The 18,584-nt window shown below is 60.2% G+C and overlaps 3 protein-coding genes across 8 annotated transcripts in view; all 3 read right to left on the reverse strand.

Moving 5' to 3' along the window:
* The window catches only part of LOC119564866 (immunoglobulin superfamily member 1), a 999,687-nt gene that overhangs the window by 898,403 nt on the left and 82,700 nt on the right, over nt 1–18,584 (reverse strand). The window lies entirely within an intron of this gene.
* LOC119564865 (immunoglobulin superfamily member 1) overlaps nt 1–18,584 on the reverse strand; it is a 798,058-nt gene that overhangs the window by 755,653 nt on the left and 23,821 nt on the right. The gene's annotated exons all lie outside the window — the stretch shown is intronic.
* LOC119564872 (ATP-sensitive inward rectifier potassium channel 14-like) lies at nt 1,838–17,121 on the reverse strand. Its single transcript, XM_043534666.1, is given in 6 exon segments — nt 1,838–2,311; nt 2,313–2,408; nt 3,078–3,745; nt 16,265–16,565; nt 16,739–16,766; nt 17,097–17,121. Coding segments are annotated over 4 exon segments (1,290 nt in total). The 5' UTR covers nt 16,356–16,565; nt 16,739–16,766; nt 17,097–17,121; the 3' UTR covers nt 1,838–1,876.

Genomic DNA, 18,584 nt, shown 5'->3' on the forward strand with positions numbered 1-18,584 from the left:
GGAGTGGGTGCTGAGCACCGAGGTCCCCACACCCTGCCCCATGGACAGCCTGGGCTGGGGGGGGGGGATTAGGCCGGGCTGTGGGAATGGCGAGGGGGGGGTGGAAGGAGCCGGGCTGGGCGGTGTTAATAGGGCCCACTCTCCCCGGCTCGGGGGCCGGGATTAGTGATTGAAACTCTGTCAGCTTTAGCTGAGCTCCCAGCCCTCCTCCAGCTTCCCTGAAACCCTCCATCAGCCCTCCCTGCATCCCTCCATCATCCCTCCTTCCCTCTCTCCCTCCCTCCATCATCCCTGCGTCCCTCTCTCCATCCCTCTATCAAACCTCTCTCCATCCATCATCCCTCCATCCCTCTGTCATCCCTCCCTCTATCATCCCTCCATCCCTCTGTCCATCATCCCTCTATCATTCCTCCCTCCCTCCCTTTATCATCCCTCTATCATCCCTCCGTCCATCCCTCTATCATCCCTCCCTCCATCATCCCTCTATCATTCCTCCCTCTATCATCTCTCCATCCCGCCCTCCCTCCGTCCATCCCTCTATCATCCCTCCCTCCATCATCCCTCTATCATTCCTCCCTCTATCATCTCTCCATCCCGCCCTCCCTCCGTCCATCCCTCTATCATCCCTCCATCCATCCCTCTATCATTCCTCCCTCTATCATCCCTCCATCCCCCCTCCATCCGTCTGTCATCCCTCCTCCATCCCTCAACTCTCCCCAAACTTTCCATCACCCACCTCCCCTCCCCCCGGGATTCTCTCTCTATTTCTAGTAAATGGTTTCTGCTGCTGGTTATTTTGGGCATCTGAGTCCCGGCCAGGAACCACCTGAACAGCCCCCGCCCGCCCGCTGCAGGGTTGGGGAGAGGGGGGTCCCTGAGGTGGGGCTTCCGGGGGGGCAGCATTGGCTGATGGGGTGGGGGGGACCCTGTGGGGGCAGCGTTGGCTGACAGGGGAATGCAGGGGGGCAGCGTTGGATGACAGGGTTTGGGGAGTCCCTGGGGGGTTGCATTGGCTGATGGGGTGGGGGGGTCCCCGGGGGGCAGCATTAGCTGACAGGGTGGAGAGGGTCCGGGGGGGGGCAGTGACACCCACCAAACCCCGTTCACCACCCAATAATCAGACGGAGCCAATTTCCCTCTCCAAATCCTCTTTATTTCTGTGTCACCAGTCTTCGCTTTGGGGCCATGTGGGGGGACAGACAGGCGGACGGACGGACAGGCGGAGTCAGGATCTGCCCAGTCAAGCCGGGGCTGCTCCTTCCATCCCAGCCCCAACAACTAGCCCCCAACGTCTGCCCCTCCAGCCCCCGAGGAACGGACCCCCCCCCAACAAACACCACCCGGGAACTGACCCCTCCCACACCCCAAGGAACTGACTCCCCCAAAACCCAGCTCGCCAGGAACAACCTTCCGCCCAACAACCAGGCCCCCAGGACCTTCCCAAAACCCAGCCCCGAGAAACTGCCCCCCAACACCCAGCCCCCTAGGAATGGACCCCCCAACAACCAACCCCGGGAACTGCCTCCCCAGCCCCCCAAGAACTGAAGCCCCCTGACACCCAGCCCCCCAGGAACTGCCTCCCAGCCCCCCAAGAACTTAACCCCCCTGACAACCAGCCCCCCAGGAACTGCCTCCCAGCCCCCCACCAAGAACTGACCCCCAATAGTACCCAGGAGCCAACTTCCTACCCCCAAGGGAACTGCCCCCCACCCCTTCCAACACCCAGAAACTGACTCCCCCAACCTCGCCTCCCCCCCCAGGAACTGACCCCCAACCCCAACCTTGCCTCCCCCCCAGGAACTGACCCCCAACCCCTCCCCATCCAGCCCCGCGGAGAGGCGCCCTAGGAGCCCCCTTCCCCGCACGGGCCGTCCCATCACGTCTCCGTGGCCCCGTGGCCGCCCGTGGCCCCGTCCTCCTCCTCCTCCTCCAGCTGCTGCTCGCGCAGGGCCAGCTCGTTGACGTAGCAGAAGGAGGCGTGGGGGGCGCCGGCTGGGCCGGGGCCGGGGCTCTCCTGCCCCAGCTCCCAGGCGCTGCAGCGGGGGGTGCCGGGCACCGGGGAGGTGCGGTGGAAGTGGTGGAAGTCGACCCGGTAGCGCCCGCGGCAGGAACGGGCCAGGACGGGGGCGAAGCAGTGGCCCCAGCGCAGCTCGCCGGGCAGGTAGGAGGTGCGGCGCTGCGTGGTCATGGCCGTGGCCTCCACCATGCCTTCCAGGATGGCCACCAGCTCGAAGTCGGCCCGGGCCAGCTGGGCCAGCCCCAGCCCGTAGAAGGGGCTGGTGTCGTCGATCTGGTGCACCACGGTGAGGGGGCGAGACCAGGAAGAGGCGGTCAGTGCCGCTGTCGAAGCCCACGTCCACGTCCCGCTGGTCCAGGGGCAGGAACTCGCCCTCGGGGGTCACGCGGGTCTGGGGGGTGGCGACGGGGCGGGGGGGTTAGTGATGGGACGGAAGCGGGGAGACCCAACCCCCACCCCGTCAACTCCCCGTCCTCGGCCACTGGAGCCGTATCCCTGCCCGCTTCGGCCCCCTGACCCCACTCCCCTCCCAGAGCCGGGGAGAGAACCCAGGCGTCCTGGCTCCCAGCCCCCTCCTGCTCTAACCACTAGGCCCCACTCCCCTCCCAGAGCCGGGGAGAGAACCCAAGTGTCCTAGCTCCCAGCCCCCCCCCCCCACTCTAACCACTAGGCCCCACTCCCCTCCCAGAGCCGGGGAGAGAACCCAGGCATCCTGGCTCCTAGCCCCCTCCTGCTCTAACCACTAGACCTCCCCTCCCTTCCCCTTCCCTCCCCTCCCCTCCCAGAGCCGGGGAGAGAACCCAGGCGTCCTGGCTCCCAGCCCCCTCCTGCTTTAACCACTAGACCCCACTCCCCTCCCAGAGCCAGGGAGAGAACCCTGGAGTCCTGGCTCCCAGCCCCCTCCTGCTCTAACCACTAGACCTCCCCTCCCCTCCCCTCCCAGAGCTGGGGAGAGAACCCAGGCGTCCCGGCTCCCAGCCCCCCCCCCCCCCGCCGCTCTAACCACTAGGCCCCACTCCCCTCCCCGACCCCCTCCCCCCCCGTGCCCGCCGGCCCCCACCTGCAGCAGCCGGGCGCGGACGTGGGCCCCCACCAGCTGGCTGCGGCGCAGGTTGGCCACGCGCCATATGAGGCAGCGGCTGAAAAGCAGCGTCCGGTTGCGCTTCTTGGGCCTGGCCACCTTGGCCGCGGCGGCCCCCAGCAGGGAGGCGTCCAGCGGGCAGCCGGCCACGCACTGCAGCCCCACGGCCAGCACGGCCGCCGGGCACGCCTCGGTCACGCCCCGCGAGCCGTAGCCGGTGGAGGTCTGGGTCTCCAGCGAGAGCAGGAAGGCGCCCAGCGGGCCGGTGACCTGGGTGAAGCGGGGCGGGCGCGGGGCCCAGGTCGCCGTGCAGGGCGGCCGCCAGCCAGCAGGCCAGGAGAGCACGAAGGCCAGGGAGAAGAGCAGGGCCAGCCAGCGCCAGCGGGCGTCCACGCAGGTGGTGAACAGGTCGCCCAGGTACCGCTGGCTCCTCTCCCCCGGGTTGACGAACTCCACGTTGCAGTGCCCGTCCTTCCTCACGAAGCGGCTGCGGCGGGGGGGGGCCCCCGTCCTCCTCCTCCTCGTCCCGCAGGGGCTCCGGCCCCATGGCCCGGGACGCCCCGCCCTGCCCCTGCTTGGTGCCTCGGCGGGCGCGGGGCGGTTAGCGGGAGACGGCGGCTCGGGGCGGCCCCGGGGTCCTGCCCAGCCTGGAGGGGGCGGGGGAGAGAGAGATGGAGGGGCAGGGTTGAGGAGAGGGGGGTCGTGGGGCTCTGGGGGGGATGGCAGGTGACCAGGGCAGGGGTGTGGCATGGGGCACGGTGCCCCGCTCCCCCGGATCAGCCCCATCTATCCCGGTATCCTGCCCGCCAGACCCATGGGCCCATCTACCCCGGTATCCCGCCCCATCACTGCCCCCCGGATCAGTCCCATGGGCCCATCTACCGCAGTGTCCTGCCCGCTCTGTGCCCCCTGGATTAGATCCACGGGGTCATCTACCCTGGTATCCCACCCCATTCCTGCCCCCCTGGATCAGCCACACAGGCCCACCTACCCTGGTATCCTGCCCCCCTGAATCTGGTCCACGGGCCCATCTACCCCAGTATCCTGCCCCTTCCCTTGTCTAAGAGGGAATCACCAGACAGAGTCGGGGAGAGAGGTGTGGGATGGGCTTAAACAGGAGTTTGCGGGTGCACAGAATAGTCCCGGGGGGTTCTGGGAGCTGTGGAGGGAAAGAGGCCCCAGAAAAGGGAGGGGTTTTGAGAGACACCCCCCGCCCCAGGACCCCACGCTCAGGTCTGGCTTCCTAGGGCGTGTCTTCCCACAAAAGGCAAATTAATCCCCACCACCGCCATCACCAAGCAGGGACATGGTTCAGTATACCGTACCCATTCTCCACAAGGGGAAACTGAGGCAAGGATTTGCCTAACACCATACAGCAAGGGAGCCAGAGGTGTCCTGGCTCCCAGCCCCCCCGCCTCCACTGTCCTAACCCCACTCCCCTCCCCAAGCTAGAGGTCAGGCCCAGGATATGACTCTGCAATGGGAATTTGGCAGGGGAGAGGGGCGGACACGTGTCTAGAGACCCCCCGCCCCCCCAGCAGGGACCTGGAATTGCCCTGAGCCATTCCCCCGCCCCCACAGCCGCCACCACCCCGTCCCGTCCCCCACAGTAGCTTTCGCGCAGCAGAGGGGAGGGGGAGGGTTGTAAGTGGCATTTCACAACAAAGTCAATATCTAATCTCTGGCAAGGGATCCAGCCCTTGCCAGCCCCCTCCCCCAGTCAGTCAGTCCCCTGCCCTGGGGTCAGTGCCCCCTAGAGGAGAAAGGCCCCATGCCCCATTCCCTGCCCCCTGAGCCAGCCAGTGCCTGCCCTGGGGCCGGTACCCCCTATAGGGGAACATAAGAACGGCTATACTGGGTCAGACCAAAGGTCCATCTAGCCCAGTATCCTTTCTGATGACAGTGGCCAATGCCAGGTGCCCCAGAGGGAATGAACAGAACAGGGAAACATCAAGTGATCCATCCCCTGTCACCCATTCCCAGCTTCTGGCAAACAGAGGCTAGGGACACCATCCCTGCCCAGCCTGGCTAATAGCCATTGATGGACCCATCCTCCATGAACTTATCTAGCTCTTTATTGAACCCTGTTACAGTCTTGGCCTTCACAACATCCTGTGGCAAGGAGTTCCACAGGTTGACTGTGTGTTGTGTTAAGAAATACTTTCTTTTGTTTGTTTTAAACCTGCTGCCTATTCATTTCATTGGGTGACCCCTAGTTCTCGTGTTACGAGAAGGAGTAAATAACACTTCCTCATTTACTTTCTCCACATCCGTCGTGATTTTATAGACCTCAATCATATCCCCCCTTAGTCGTCTCATTTCCAAGCTGAAAAGTCCCAGTCTTATTAATCTCTCCTCATATGGAAGCCATTCCAGACCCCTCATCATTTTTGTTGCCCTTCTCTGAACCTTTTCCAGTTCCAAAATATCTTTTTTGAGATGGGGCGACCACATCTGCACGCAGTATTCAAGGTGTGGGCGTACCATGGATTTACATGGAGACGATATGAGATTTTCTGTCTTATCATCTAGCCCTTTCTTGATGATTCCCAACATTCTGTTCGCTTCTTTGACAGCTGCTGCACATTGAGTGGATGATTTCAGAGAACTCTCCACAATGACTCCATCATCTGGACCCATGGAAAAGAAGCCCTTGAGGAACTCCACCATGATTTCAACAATTTCCATCCCACCATCAACCTCAGCCTGGACCAGTCCACACAAGAGATCCACTTCCTGGACACTTCTGTGCTAATAAGCGATGGCCACGTAAACACCACCCTGTACCAGAAACCTACTGACCGCCATGCCTACCTACATGCCTCCAGCTTCCATCCAGGACACACCACACAATCCATTGTCTACAGCCAAGCTCTACGATACAACCGCATTTGCTCCAACCCCTCAGACAGAGACAAACAACTACAAGATCTCTATCAAGCATTCTTAAAACTACAATACCCAACTGCTGAAGTGAAGAAACAGATTGACAGAGCCAGAAGAGTACCCAGAAGTCACCTACTACAGGACAGGCCCAACAAAGAAAATAACAGAACTCCACTAGCCGTCACCTTCAGCCCCCAACTAAAACCTCTCCAGTGCATCATCAAAGATTTACAACCTATCCTGAAGGATGACCCATCACTCTCACAGATCTTGGGGAACAGGCATCCTCGCTTACAGACAGCCCCCCAAACTGAAGCAAATACTCTCACCAGCAACCACACACCACACAACAAAAACACTAACCCAGGAACCTAGCCTTGCAACAAAGCCCGATGCCAGCTCTGTCCACACATTTATTCAAGTGACACCATCATAGGACCTAAGCACATCAGCCAGCCATCAGGGGCTCATTCACCTGCACATCCACCAATGTGATATATGCCATCATGTGCCAGCAATGCCCCTCGGCCATGTACATTGGCCAAACCGGACAGTCTCTACGCAAAAGAATAAATGGACACATATCTGACATCAGGAACCATAACATTCAAAAACCAGTCGAAGAACACTTCAACCTCACTGGCCACTCAGTAGCAGACTTAAAGGTGGCAATTTTGCAACAGAAAAACTTCAAAAACAGACTCCAACGAGAAACTGCTGAGCTTGAATTAATATGCAAATGAGATCCCATTAACTTGGGTTTGAATAGAGACTGGGAGTGGCTGGGTCATTACACATATTGACTCTATTTCCCCATGTTAAGTGTCCTCACACCTTCTTGTCAACTGTCTAAATGGGCCATCTTGATTATCACTACAAACGTTTTTTTCTCCTGCTGATAATAGCGCCTCTTAATTAATTAGCCTCTTACTCCACCTTTTCATGTTCTCTGCGTGTATATATCTATCTTCTGACTATGTTCCATTCTATGCATCTGATGAAGTGGGTTTTAGCTCATGAAAGCTTATGCCCAAATAAATGTGTTAGTCTGTAAGATGCCAGAAGTACTCCTCGTTCTTTTTGCTGATACAGATGCAGCCGCTGAAGTGGGCTGTAGCTCACGAAAGCTTATGCTCAAATAAATTCGTTCGTCTCTAAGGTGCCACAAGTCCTCCTTTTCTTTTTGCAGATACAGACTAACACGGCTGCTACTCTGAAACCTTTCTTGAGGGGTAACAGGTAATTTAGACCCCATCATTTTTATATGCATAGTTGGAATTAAGTTTTCCAACGAGCATTACTTTGCATTGATCAACATGGAATTTCATCTGCCGGTTTGTTGCCCAGTCACCCAGTTTCGGGAGATCCCTTTGTAGCTCTTCGCTGTCCGCCTGCGACTTAACTCTCTTCAGTAGTTTTGTATCATCTGCAAATGTTGCCACCTCACTGTTTACCCCTTTTTCCATGGGGTCCCCCCATCCCATTCCCCACCCCTCTGAGGCAGCCGGTCTCCTCCTTGGCCCCCACATCAAGTTTAATCTGGCTAAACTTCCTCCCTGGGCCCATCATCCCCCACCCCCCGGCTCCCAGGCCAGGGCCGAGCACCCCCATAGGTGGGGGGAGGGCAGGAGGGATGGAGCAGGGGCCAGTCTATGTCCCCCCACCCATTGCAGGAGCTTGTGGCCTGAAGCAACGGCTCTGATCAGCTGCCCCGAATGACCAGGGCAGGGCACCTCCCCCTGGACAGCCCAGATCTGGCACGCTGGCACGGCTGAGGAAGGTGGGGTGCCCAGAGCCCCTGGCGTGGGGAGGGGGGACCCTGGTGTGGGAGAACAGGAGGGGGGCTGGGAATGGGGAGCACCAGCCTCACGGGCCCATCTACCTGGTACCCCATCCCCACTCCTGGCCCCCTGGGATCAGCCCCATTGGCCCATCCACCCTGGTACTCTGCCTCCCAGGGACCCTTCTAGCCTGGGATCCCTGCCAGTGGGGATGTTCCCTCCCACCCCCCCACCCCGCCAGGCCCCATAACCCCCGCAGTGCTGTGGAATTGGTTACGTGAGCAGTGCCCAGATAAGCTGGACAAGTGCCCCGCGCCCCACAGCAAACGAGAACCCCACACAGTCTCTGCCGGTCTGAGCTGGGGGGAGCCTTTCCCTGCCCCACATATGGTGGCTGCTGAGACTGTGAGGGGCTGGGCAAGGAGCAGCTGGCACTGCCACACCCCCTCACAGCCCCCCTTCCCCCTCTCATTTAGCCAGTGCCCCCCCAGAACTGCCGCGGAGGGGCGGGGGGGGCAGTGCCGGGAGGGGCCTCCAGGCTCTGTCCTTGAGCTGCCGGCTGAAGGACATTTAGCTAAACCAGGCCGGTCCCTGCCGGATCTAGGAGACTCTGCCCGGCGCAGTGGGGGTCGCGTCACGGGAGGGAGGCCCCAGGCCCCTGCCCCATCTTGAGGCTGGGGGCAGCAGCACGTTGGTGGCAACCCTAAATTGGTAGTCGTATCCCCCTCCCCTGCCCCCCTGCTGGCACCCCATTGGCCTCCTGTTCCCTTGTCCCCACGGGGATCCCTCCCATTGGCCCCCAACACCCAGCCTGCCCAGTGGATCCCTCTCCCCCCCTCCACGCTCATTGGCTCCCAATCCCTGGCCCCCCATTGTCCATCCACGTCCCCACCCCCCGCCTCAGCCATCTATCGCCACACACCCCCCAACCATCTATCCCCATCCACCCCCATCCATCTATCCCCATCCACCCCCATCCATCTATCTCCATCCACCCCCCATCCATCTATCCCCATCCACCCCCATCCATCTATCCCCATCCACCCCTCATCCATCTATCCCCATCCACCCTCATCCATCTATCCCCACACTCCCCTCATCCATCTATCCCCATCCACCCCCATCCATCTATCTCCATCCACCCCCATCCATCTATCTCCATCCACCCCCATCCATCTATCCCCATCCACCCTCATCCATCTATCCCCATCCACCCCCATCCATCTAACCCCATCCACCCCCATCCATCTATCCCCATCCACCCCCATCCATCTATCCCAATCCACCCTCATCCATCTATCCCCATCCACCCCTCATCCATCTATCCCCATCCACCCCCATCCATCTATCCCCACACTCCCCTCATCCATCTATCCCCACACTCCCCTCATCCATCTATCCCCATCCACCCCCATCCATCTATCCCCATCCACCCCCATCCATCTATCCCCATCCACCCCCATCCATCTATCTATCCCCATCCACCCTCATCCATCTATCTATCCCCATCCACCCCCATCCATCTATCTATCCCCATCCACCCCCATCCATCTATCCCCACACTCCCCCCATCCATCTATCCCCATCCACCCCCATCCATCTATCTATCCCCATCCACCCTCATCCATCTATCTATCCCCATCCACCCCCATCCATCTATCCCCACACTCCCCTCATCCATCTATCCCCATCCACCCCCATCCATCTATCTCCATCCACCCCCATCCATCTATCCCCATCCACCCTCATCCATCTATCCCCATCCACCCCCATCCATCTATCCCCATCCACCCCCATCCATCTATCCCCATCCACCCCTCATCCATCTATCCCCATCCACCCTCATCCATCTATCCCCACACTCCCCTCATCCATCTATCCCCATCCACCCCCATCCATCTATCTCCATCCACCCCCATCCATCTATCCCCATCCACCCTCATCCATCTATCCCCATCCACCCTCATCCATCTATCCCCATCCACCCCCATCCATCTATCCCCATCCACCCCCATCCATCTATCCCCATCCACCCCCATCCATCTATCCCCATCCACCCCTCATCCATCTATCCCCATCCACCCCCATCCATCTATCCCCACACTCCCCTCATCCATCTATCTCCATCCACCCCCATCCATCTATCTATCCCCATCCACCCTCATCCATCTATCTATCCCCATCCACCCTCATCCATCTATCTATCCCCATCCACCCCCATCCATCTATCCCCATCCACCCCCATCCATCTATCTATCCCCATCCACCCTCATCCATCTATCCCCATCCACCCCCATCCATCTATCCCCACACTCCCCTCATCCATCTATCCCCATCCACCCCCCATCCATCTATCCCCATCCACCCCCCATCCATCTATCCCCACATTCCCCTCATCCATCTATCCCCATCCACCCCCATCCATCTATCCCCACACACCCCTCATCCATCTATCCCCATCCACCCCTCATCCATCTATCCCCACACACCCCTCATCCATCTATCCCCATCCACCCCCTCATCCATCTATCCCATCCACCCCCCATCCATCTATCCCCATCCACCTCCATCCACCCCTCATCCATCAAGCCCCATACTCCTCTGTCGAGCTAGCTATAAAACCTTCCTCCCATCAAAAACCTATCGTCCATCCATCCCCCCACATCTCCCATATCCATCCGTCCCCACACACCTCATCCATAGATCCATCCACCCTCCCCACACATCTTCTACCTCTCCATCCATATATCCATCCCACAGACCTGATCCATCCGTCCCCCTCCACACCTCATCCGTCCATCCATCCATCCATCCATCCCCCACATCTCCCGTATCCATCCACCCCCACACAACCCTCTAGCTCTCCATCCATCCATCTGCCACACCTCATCCATCCATCTATCCATCCATCCCCCACACATCTCATCCGTCCATCCATCCATCCATCCATCCATCCCCCACACCTCTCCATCCATCCCCACATACCTCATCCATACATCCATCCACCCTCCCCACAAACCCCTTCTAGTTCCCCATCCATCCTTCCCCCAGACCTCATCCATCCATCCCCCCACACCGCTCCCTCTAGCCATCCATCCGTCCCCACACACCCCTGTGTCCATCTCTCTTGGGCATTTATACCTGCCTGGTCCCTGGTGGTCTCCTTGTCATCCCCAGTGGGGACGGCTCTGATCCCGCCCCACGCCCTGGGGCAGCGATGGACCTGGCAGGGGCACTGGGGGTCAGGACACCCGATGGAGTGGAACCAGCCCCAGTGCCCCGTCTCTACCACAGGCTCCCCTGCCCCGGGTTCCCGCCGTGGCCCAGCCAGGATCCCCTTACCTGTCCGAGATCAGACTTCCCTTCATCTCTCCGCTGGTGCTAATCCCTTCCCTTCTTTTTCGCTCTCCCTCCTTCCCCCCTTTCCCCTTTCCTCGCTTTTCTCTCACTCCTTCCAGAGACTTTCTCGCTCCCTTCTTCTTGTTGAAGTCGGATGGTCTGGCTGGGTCTTGCTCTCTATCGCTGTGTCACACTCACTCGTTCCTTCCCCCCCCACACACACACACACGTGGGAGTTGCAGACACTTGGCCCCTGGCCCGGCCCTGGGATGAGCTCGCTAAGCTGGGGGGTGGAAGGGTGCAGCTGGGTGGGGGGGGGGGAGAGAGGGAAGCTGCCAAGTCCCACCCCCACCTTGACCAGGATTGGCCACGCCAGCTGCCAGTCTGCATCTGGAATCTGGTGGTAGGGTCGCTAGAGTGAGTGAATGTGTCAGAGGAAAGAAAGAAAAAGAAAAGAAAGAAAGAAAGAAAGAAAGAAAGAAAAATAAATTCCTCCTTCCCTTCCAACCTTTATCACTTCTTTCTCTCCATCCCTAGCTCTTTTTTTGTTCTTTTCCTATCCCCAATTTTTCTTTCTTTCTTTCTTTCTTTCTTTCTTTCTTTCTTTCTTTCTTTCTTTCTTTCTTTCTCTCTCTCTCTCTCTCTCTCTCTCTCTGCCGGCTGCTGCTCTGGCTGTCCGGCTGAGAGCAAAAGGTGAATCAATGGATGGAAAGTGCTCCCAGGGGACGGGCTGCGTCCTGCGTCGGCTAAACGTCCCAGGCCCCGCTCACTCCTCGGATCGATGAACCGCGGCCCACGGCCTCGCTGCTACCAGAGCCCCACGCCTTGCCCGACGCCGAGAGGCTTCTGGGGTGGAGCGCGGGGGCTGGGTATCCGGGGACCCCTTGCCCGGCGCTGGGATGCGGCCCCCTCTGGGGTGGGACGCGGGGGCTGGGTATCCAGGGACCCCTCACCTGGCACTGAGATGTGGCCCCCTCTGGGGTGGGACGCGGGAGCTGGGTATCCGGGGACCCCTCGCCCGGCACTGGGATGCGGCCCCCTCTGGGGTGGGGCGCGGGGGCTGGGTATCCAGGGACCCCTCACCTGGCACTGAGATGCGGCCCCCTCTGGGGTGGGGCACGGGGGCTGGGTATCCGGGGACCCCTTGCCCGGCGCTGGGATGTGGCCCCCTCTGGGGTGGAGCGCGGGGGCTGGGTATCCGGGGACCCCTTGCCCAGCACTGAGATGCGGCCCCCTCTGGGGTGGGGCACGGGGGCTGGGTATCCAGGGACCCCTTGCCCGGCACTGGGATGCGGCCCCCTCTGGGGTGGGGCGCGGGGGCTGGGTATCCGGGGACCCCTCGCCCGGCACTGAGATGCAGCCCCCTCTGGGGTGGGGCATGGGGGAATACTGGGGCCAATAAACGCTCCCCTCTCTCTTTCTCTGCCCCTCACGCTTTGACTCCTGCTGGAGCCAGGCCTGCAGCTCTGCAGGGGGCCCGGGGCGGCCCAAACCTGCCCCCGAGACCCGGGCAGTGCAAGGCCCTAGGTCTCTGCCCTGGGTTGTGCCCGGAGCCCTGCTGTCTGCAGGCGGCTGTCTCCCTCCTGTGGGCAGATGGGGGATTGGCAGCCACCCGGGTGGGCAGCTTTCCCCTTCTCCTCCCTGCACCCCATTTCCTAAGGGGAGGGGGCAGGGGTTAATTTCCCCCCTTTGCAGAGTGGGGGCTCATGGGAGTTGTAGTTTTAGTCTGAAGGGGGGGTGGGCTGAATTAGAGTCCGGCTTCCTTGTGAACCCACAGCCCCATGCCCATAGAGCCCCCCCCCCACCCATAGAGCCCCCTCCCCATGCCCATACATCTTCCCAGGGAGTGGATCTGGACAGGCTGCTAGGAGATGGCTGGGGGGACCCTACAATAACAAACCAGCATGTGTGTATCCCCCTGTCTCCAAGAGACCCTACAATAACAAAACAGTCTGTGCAATCCCTTGCTCCCAAGAGAACCTGCAATAACAAAGCAGCCCGTGGGAGACCCTACAATAACAAACGATTGTTTATGCAACCCAAAAGCTCCAAACCCCCCGCAATAAGAAACCATTCTGTACACAAACCTAGGCTCCTGAAAGACCCTACAATAACAAACCGAACTGTGAGCAACTCCCGTGCTTCTGAGCGACCCCACAATAACAAACCAGTCTGGGAGCAAGTCCGGTGTCTCTGAGAGACCCTACAATAACAAATCGGTCTGGGAGCAAGCTCAGTGCTTCTGAGAGACCCTACAATAACAGACCAGAGTGCACAACCAAGAGCCCATGGGAACCCCTGCCAAAATACAGTGCCAATGCAATCCAGGACTTGGTTTGGTTTCAAGCATCCAGGCATTTTATTATGAGCACCACAGACAAGCGTTGCAAAGGCACCGTATTATGCAGCCACAAAGTCACATGCAGGCGAAGACAATGTTTGTGAAGCGCTGGCCGAGAAAGGGTGAACTACATCGCTGGGGGGGAAGAGGGGGCTCAGAGGTGCCCCGGTTAATCCTTATTTACCCTTCCCCCGACAGGAGGAGAGGGGCGGCATTCCAGGAACTCAGAAGGCGGCAGGTTTCAAGCGGAGTCGCTGGGGCGTGGCATGCGCCTGGCCTGCGGAACTCACCGCCACATGATATAGCCGAGGCGCCAGAGCTTAGCAGGATTCCAGCGAGGAGCCGGCATTTATTACGAGTACCCACGTGTTGCCATAGCGCCCGGGAGACCCCAGCCACGGAGCGGGACCCCCTTTTGCAGGGCACGATACAGCCGCTGAGCTATTTATATGGGCCCCGAACACCTCCCCAGTTCCACCCATCGGAGCTGCGAGGCAGCTATAAGTGATGGGAGAGAGGAACAAACCCCTCCCCCCCCCCGCACTGGGCAGGTTACCCCCTCATCCGCCACGAGGTGTGAGTGGCCGCCCCTGAGGGGGCCGCCCCTTGACACTGCCAGAGACGGGCTACCGGACGCGATGGGCCCCCGGGCTGGCCAGCGAGACTTCCTGGCGATCCAACACAGGGGTAGGGTTTGTAACCGGGTTTGGGGGGGACCCTGTTCCGCTGGGTGTTGCACACACCGCAGTCAGAACTGGGAACCCCCAGCACACTGGGTGCCGCACAGACACCCCAAAATGAGGTCAGCACCCCCCCATGAGATCATGCCAGGCGTGCACTGACCCCCCCCCCACCCCCCGCTTGACCGAGAGCGGGCGCCCATCCTGCGCTGACCGCCCCCCAGTGAGAGACAGTCCCCGCCTGGGGAGCTCACGGACGGACGATTCTCCCCATTGTACAGAGGGGAAAACTGAGACACGGGGCTATGAAGCGACTTTCCCAAGGCCACATGGGAAATCTGTGGCCCAGCCAGGAACGGCAGAGCAGACCCCATCTCGCTCAGGGATGGCTCAACGCCAGCCCCAAAATACCAGGGTATCAGGGTCACGCCCGGATCCAAGATCACGGGGCAACCCTATCATTAGTCATAATTATTATTCATTATTAATTAATTCATTAACCTGGGCCTCCACAGTGCTGGGGGCTGAGACGCAGCTGCCTTTGGGGACTGCGTACACAGGGACCCCCTCGCCCGGCACTGAGATGCGTCCACCCCTGAGGTGGGGCATCGGGGCTGTTTATACTCACTTTCACGCTGAACTTCCAGTGGGACTAGAACCCACAACTCCCCCTCTGCTGCCAAAGAACCTCCTGGAGGATCCCCGCCTGCTCCTGGCAGTGCGGGGCCAATGACACACCACAGGCAGTGCCGAGGGTGTCCAGCAGGGGGCATCCACGCCCCTCCAGCTGGTCCCCCCTCATGGCACTCCAGTGCATCACAGGGCAATGGAGCCAGGTCTAGCAGAGTGTGGGGGCGTCGCCCCCCTGTGGTAAGTGAGGGTTGGGCTGCTCCCACGCAGACATCACCAGACGCAGCTGCTGGTGCTTCAGGCCCACAAGTTTGGGGTGGGGGTGGGGGGTCACCTCCTGCTGCTGCTAATACATCTGGGATGTGGGGTGGGGGACAGGCCGCCCCCTTCTGCCCCCCTCCCCTGGTGGACCAGGGTTTTAAACTCTTTTAATATATGAATTAAAATGGATATAAAATAATATTAAAATTCTGTCTAAAGGGCTGCAGGGACTGAGGGTGGGCCAGAGAGTCACACAGCAGGTTGAGTGGAGTCCTGGCTCCCATCCCTGCCCTGCCCTAACCATTAGACCCCACTCCTCTCCCAGAGCCAGGGACAGAACCCAGGAGTCCTGGCTCCCAGCCCCATGGCCTATCCACAGGACCACTCTGCTCCTCTATTAATGAAACATACGTGTGTCTGACCCTCCCTTCAAATCTCCAGCTTTTTGCCTCAGCCCCATCCAGTGGCAGGGAGTTCCGCAGGTTAATTCCATGTTGCCGTGAAATGCTAATTACTGGCTCTGGGCCGAGCCACCCACCTGCTCAGGCAGTGGTAGCTCAGCAGGGAAAAGGCCGCCCGGACGCCTGGGTTCTGTGCCGGGGCAGGGGGTGTATAGACCCCCATCTGCAGCCTCCACACTGCACGGGAAGGGAGGAGGGGGAATGAGACTGAGCCCCAAAGGGTTGAGGGGCTGCTGCCCGTGTGCCGCCTGCAGCCTGCAGTACCCTCTGCTGCCACACGAGGGCACCACGTGGTAGGGACAAGGGTGCGCAGGTGTCAAGCCGGAGGGGTGGGGGGCGATGCTCCACGTCCCGGCACCTTCACTGGGCCGGGGCCCAGAGCTGGGGGAAGGGAGAGAGGAAAGGGTGGGTTCAGAACATGCCAGAGACATGCCAACATGCTTAGAACACGCCTAAAACATGTGAACATCTCCCCCCCTCCCCTCAACCATTCCAGGCAGGCCATCGACCCAACACTCCTGCGGCATCTTTGGCTGCGTCCCCACAGCCCCGGGGGTCAGGGCTCGGGCTTGGTCCAGCCGTCCTGGGCTCTGCACCATCACTCAGACAATCAGCACAGCTGGGGACGTGGGGGCGGGCAGGGCTGGGCTAGCAGGGGGCTGCGGGTCGGGGGTGTGGGGCACCGGTGGAGCTGTGGGAGGGGGGAAGCCGGGGGCTGGGCTGGCAGGGGGCTGTAGGTCGGGGGTGAGGGGCACCGGTGGGGCTGAGTTCTGTTCTGCAGACTCACCTAGGAGAAGAGATAACGGGTCAGCAGAGAAATCAGGAGGGTTGCCCCGAATCCACCTGCAACACAAAGACACCGTGGGAGAGGAAATCATTACTGCTCTCGCCCTCTTCCCCTCCCCGAGCCGGGGAGAGAACCCAGGAGTCCTGGCTCCCACTAGCCCCCACTGGCTCTGGGCTCCGAGCTGAGTCAGCTGCTGCTCTGAGCCACCTACCCGAGTTGCCAGGGGGGTGTCTCCAGGCGCCGTTGGGGTCAGAGCGCTGCCCGTCACTCTGGTTCCTGACCAGGAGGTTCCCAGGACTGGCTGCAGGTGCAAAGAAAGCGTGTGAGAGACAGGGTCAATCCTCCGGTCGTTCAGCAGGGGGCGCTCTCTCCCGGGCTGGCCCCAATTCCCCAGGGGGGCGCTGGGCTACAGGGGGAGGAAACAACCAGGAACCACTGGGACAAATTCAAAGAACTAAACCAAGTGAGGCTCACCTGTGTAGTGCGTCCTTCTCTCCTTACCCTGGGGAACAAGGAGAATATAATCAGGATTGACATCCCCCCCGCTCTAACCACTAGTCCCCACTCCCATCCTAGAGCCAGGGAGAGAACCCAGGAGTTCTGGCTCCTAGTGCCCCCCCCCCCCCGCTCTAACCACTTGTCCACACTCCCCTCCCAGAGCCAGGGAGCGAACCCAGGAGTCCTGGCTCCTAGCCCCCCATGCTCTAACCACTAGTCCCCATTCCCCTCCCAGAGCCAGGGAGCGAACCCAGGAGTCCTGACTCCCAGCCTCCCAGCTCTAATCCACTACAGCTTCCCCATTTTCTATCTGCTGCCCCCCATCCCCCCTCACCGTTGCGTCGAACACAAGCAGGGTGAGATTCACGCAGCTTGTCACAGAGATTCCCCATTCGCCCACGTCCAGCACGGAGGAGAGATGCTGGCTGGGCGGGTAGGTGGCGATCGTCGTGTTCTGGGGGGGCAGAGATGGACCCAGTCAGTGATCAGGGACCTGCCTCCCTCTACATGTCGTGGCCACGTGCCCGGGGACAATGGGCTGCCATTCATGACCTCTTCCTGGAGTCAACGGGGAATCGCTCTCCTCTGGTTGAGGTCTGGGGTGCTCTGACACACAGCTGGGCAGTTCTGGATCCATCCAGTAGGGAGTAGCAGGGAAACACACACACACACAGACACACAAACACAGACACTCTTTTGTCCCATGTTAGATGCTGCTGCTCCATGCTCCACCCCAGAGACAGCTGCATCTCAGCACCGGGTGAAGGGTTCCCGTATAACCCACCCCTGCCACACCCCAGAGAGGCCGCGGCTCATCAGCTCCGTGCTCCGGAAAAGCTCACCCCATACACCCATTGCATCTTCCTGTCTCCTTTCCCGGCGTACGGCGGGAGGTCGATCCGTTGCGAGGGAGCGCCGGCCTCGCATGGGTAGCTTTGCGTCTCCTCCTGGACCGCAGCCACTGCAAGGGGGAAGAAGCCCAGGCGTCATGGGGGGGTCCTTAAAAGCACTCATGCAGCAGGGAAAGGTGTAAGAAAGCAGGCCAGGGCCCCCCCAGGGACGAGCAGCCAATGGGCATCTCTCCTGATGACCCCCGGGGCGATGCTCTGGACCTGCTCCCTACGAAGCCAGGCAGGACTCTGTGGAAGTCTCCTTTCTGTGAGCAGCCTGTCTGCAGGACACACAGCTCACCCGGCTCCACCTTCCTGGGTCTGACCTCGGAGCATTCAGCATCCTCTGCCCCCCCGTGCGCTTCCCACAGCGAGTCCGCTCAGGCGGGGTCCTGGGGAAGCCAGAGGGTCCTGCCCCCCGACTCCGCAGTCAGACGTGACTCTCAGCCAGCCAGTAAAACAGAAGGTTTATTAGACGACAGGAACATGGTCTAACACAGAGCTTGTAGGTGCAGAGAACAGGACCCCTCAGCTGGGTCCATTTTGGGGGGCCATGAGCCAGACAACCACGTCTGCACTTCACTCCATGTCCCAGCCAGCCCCAAACTGAAACTCCCTCCAGCCCCTCCTCCTCTGCGCTTTGTCCCTTTCCCGGGCCAGGAGGTCACCTGATTCCTTTCTTCTCCAGCCCTTTAGCTCTCACCTTGCAGGGGGGAAGGCCCAGGCCATCAGTTGCCAGGAAACAGGGTGTCGGCCACTCTCTGTGTCCAGACCCCTGCACACACCTGCCCTCTAGGGCTCTGCAAGGATAATACACCCTTACCCCACCCCCTAGATACTTAAGAACTGCATAGGGGAAACTGAGGCACCCCCACACTATTCAGAGGAAACATTAAGAACAGTCCCACTTCATCACATCTCTCCCCCCTTCG

The sequence above is a fragment of the Chelonia mydas genome, chromosome 23 (assembly GCF_015237465.2).
Source record: "Chelonia mydas isolate rCheMyd1 chromosome 23, rCheMyd1.pri.v2, whole genome shotgun sequence".
Lineage (NCBI taxonomy): Eukaryota > Metazoa > Chordata > Testudines > Cheloniidae > Chelonia > Chelonia mydas.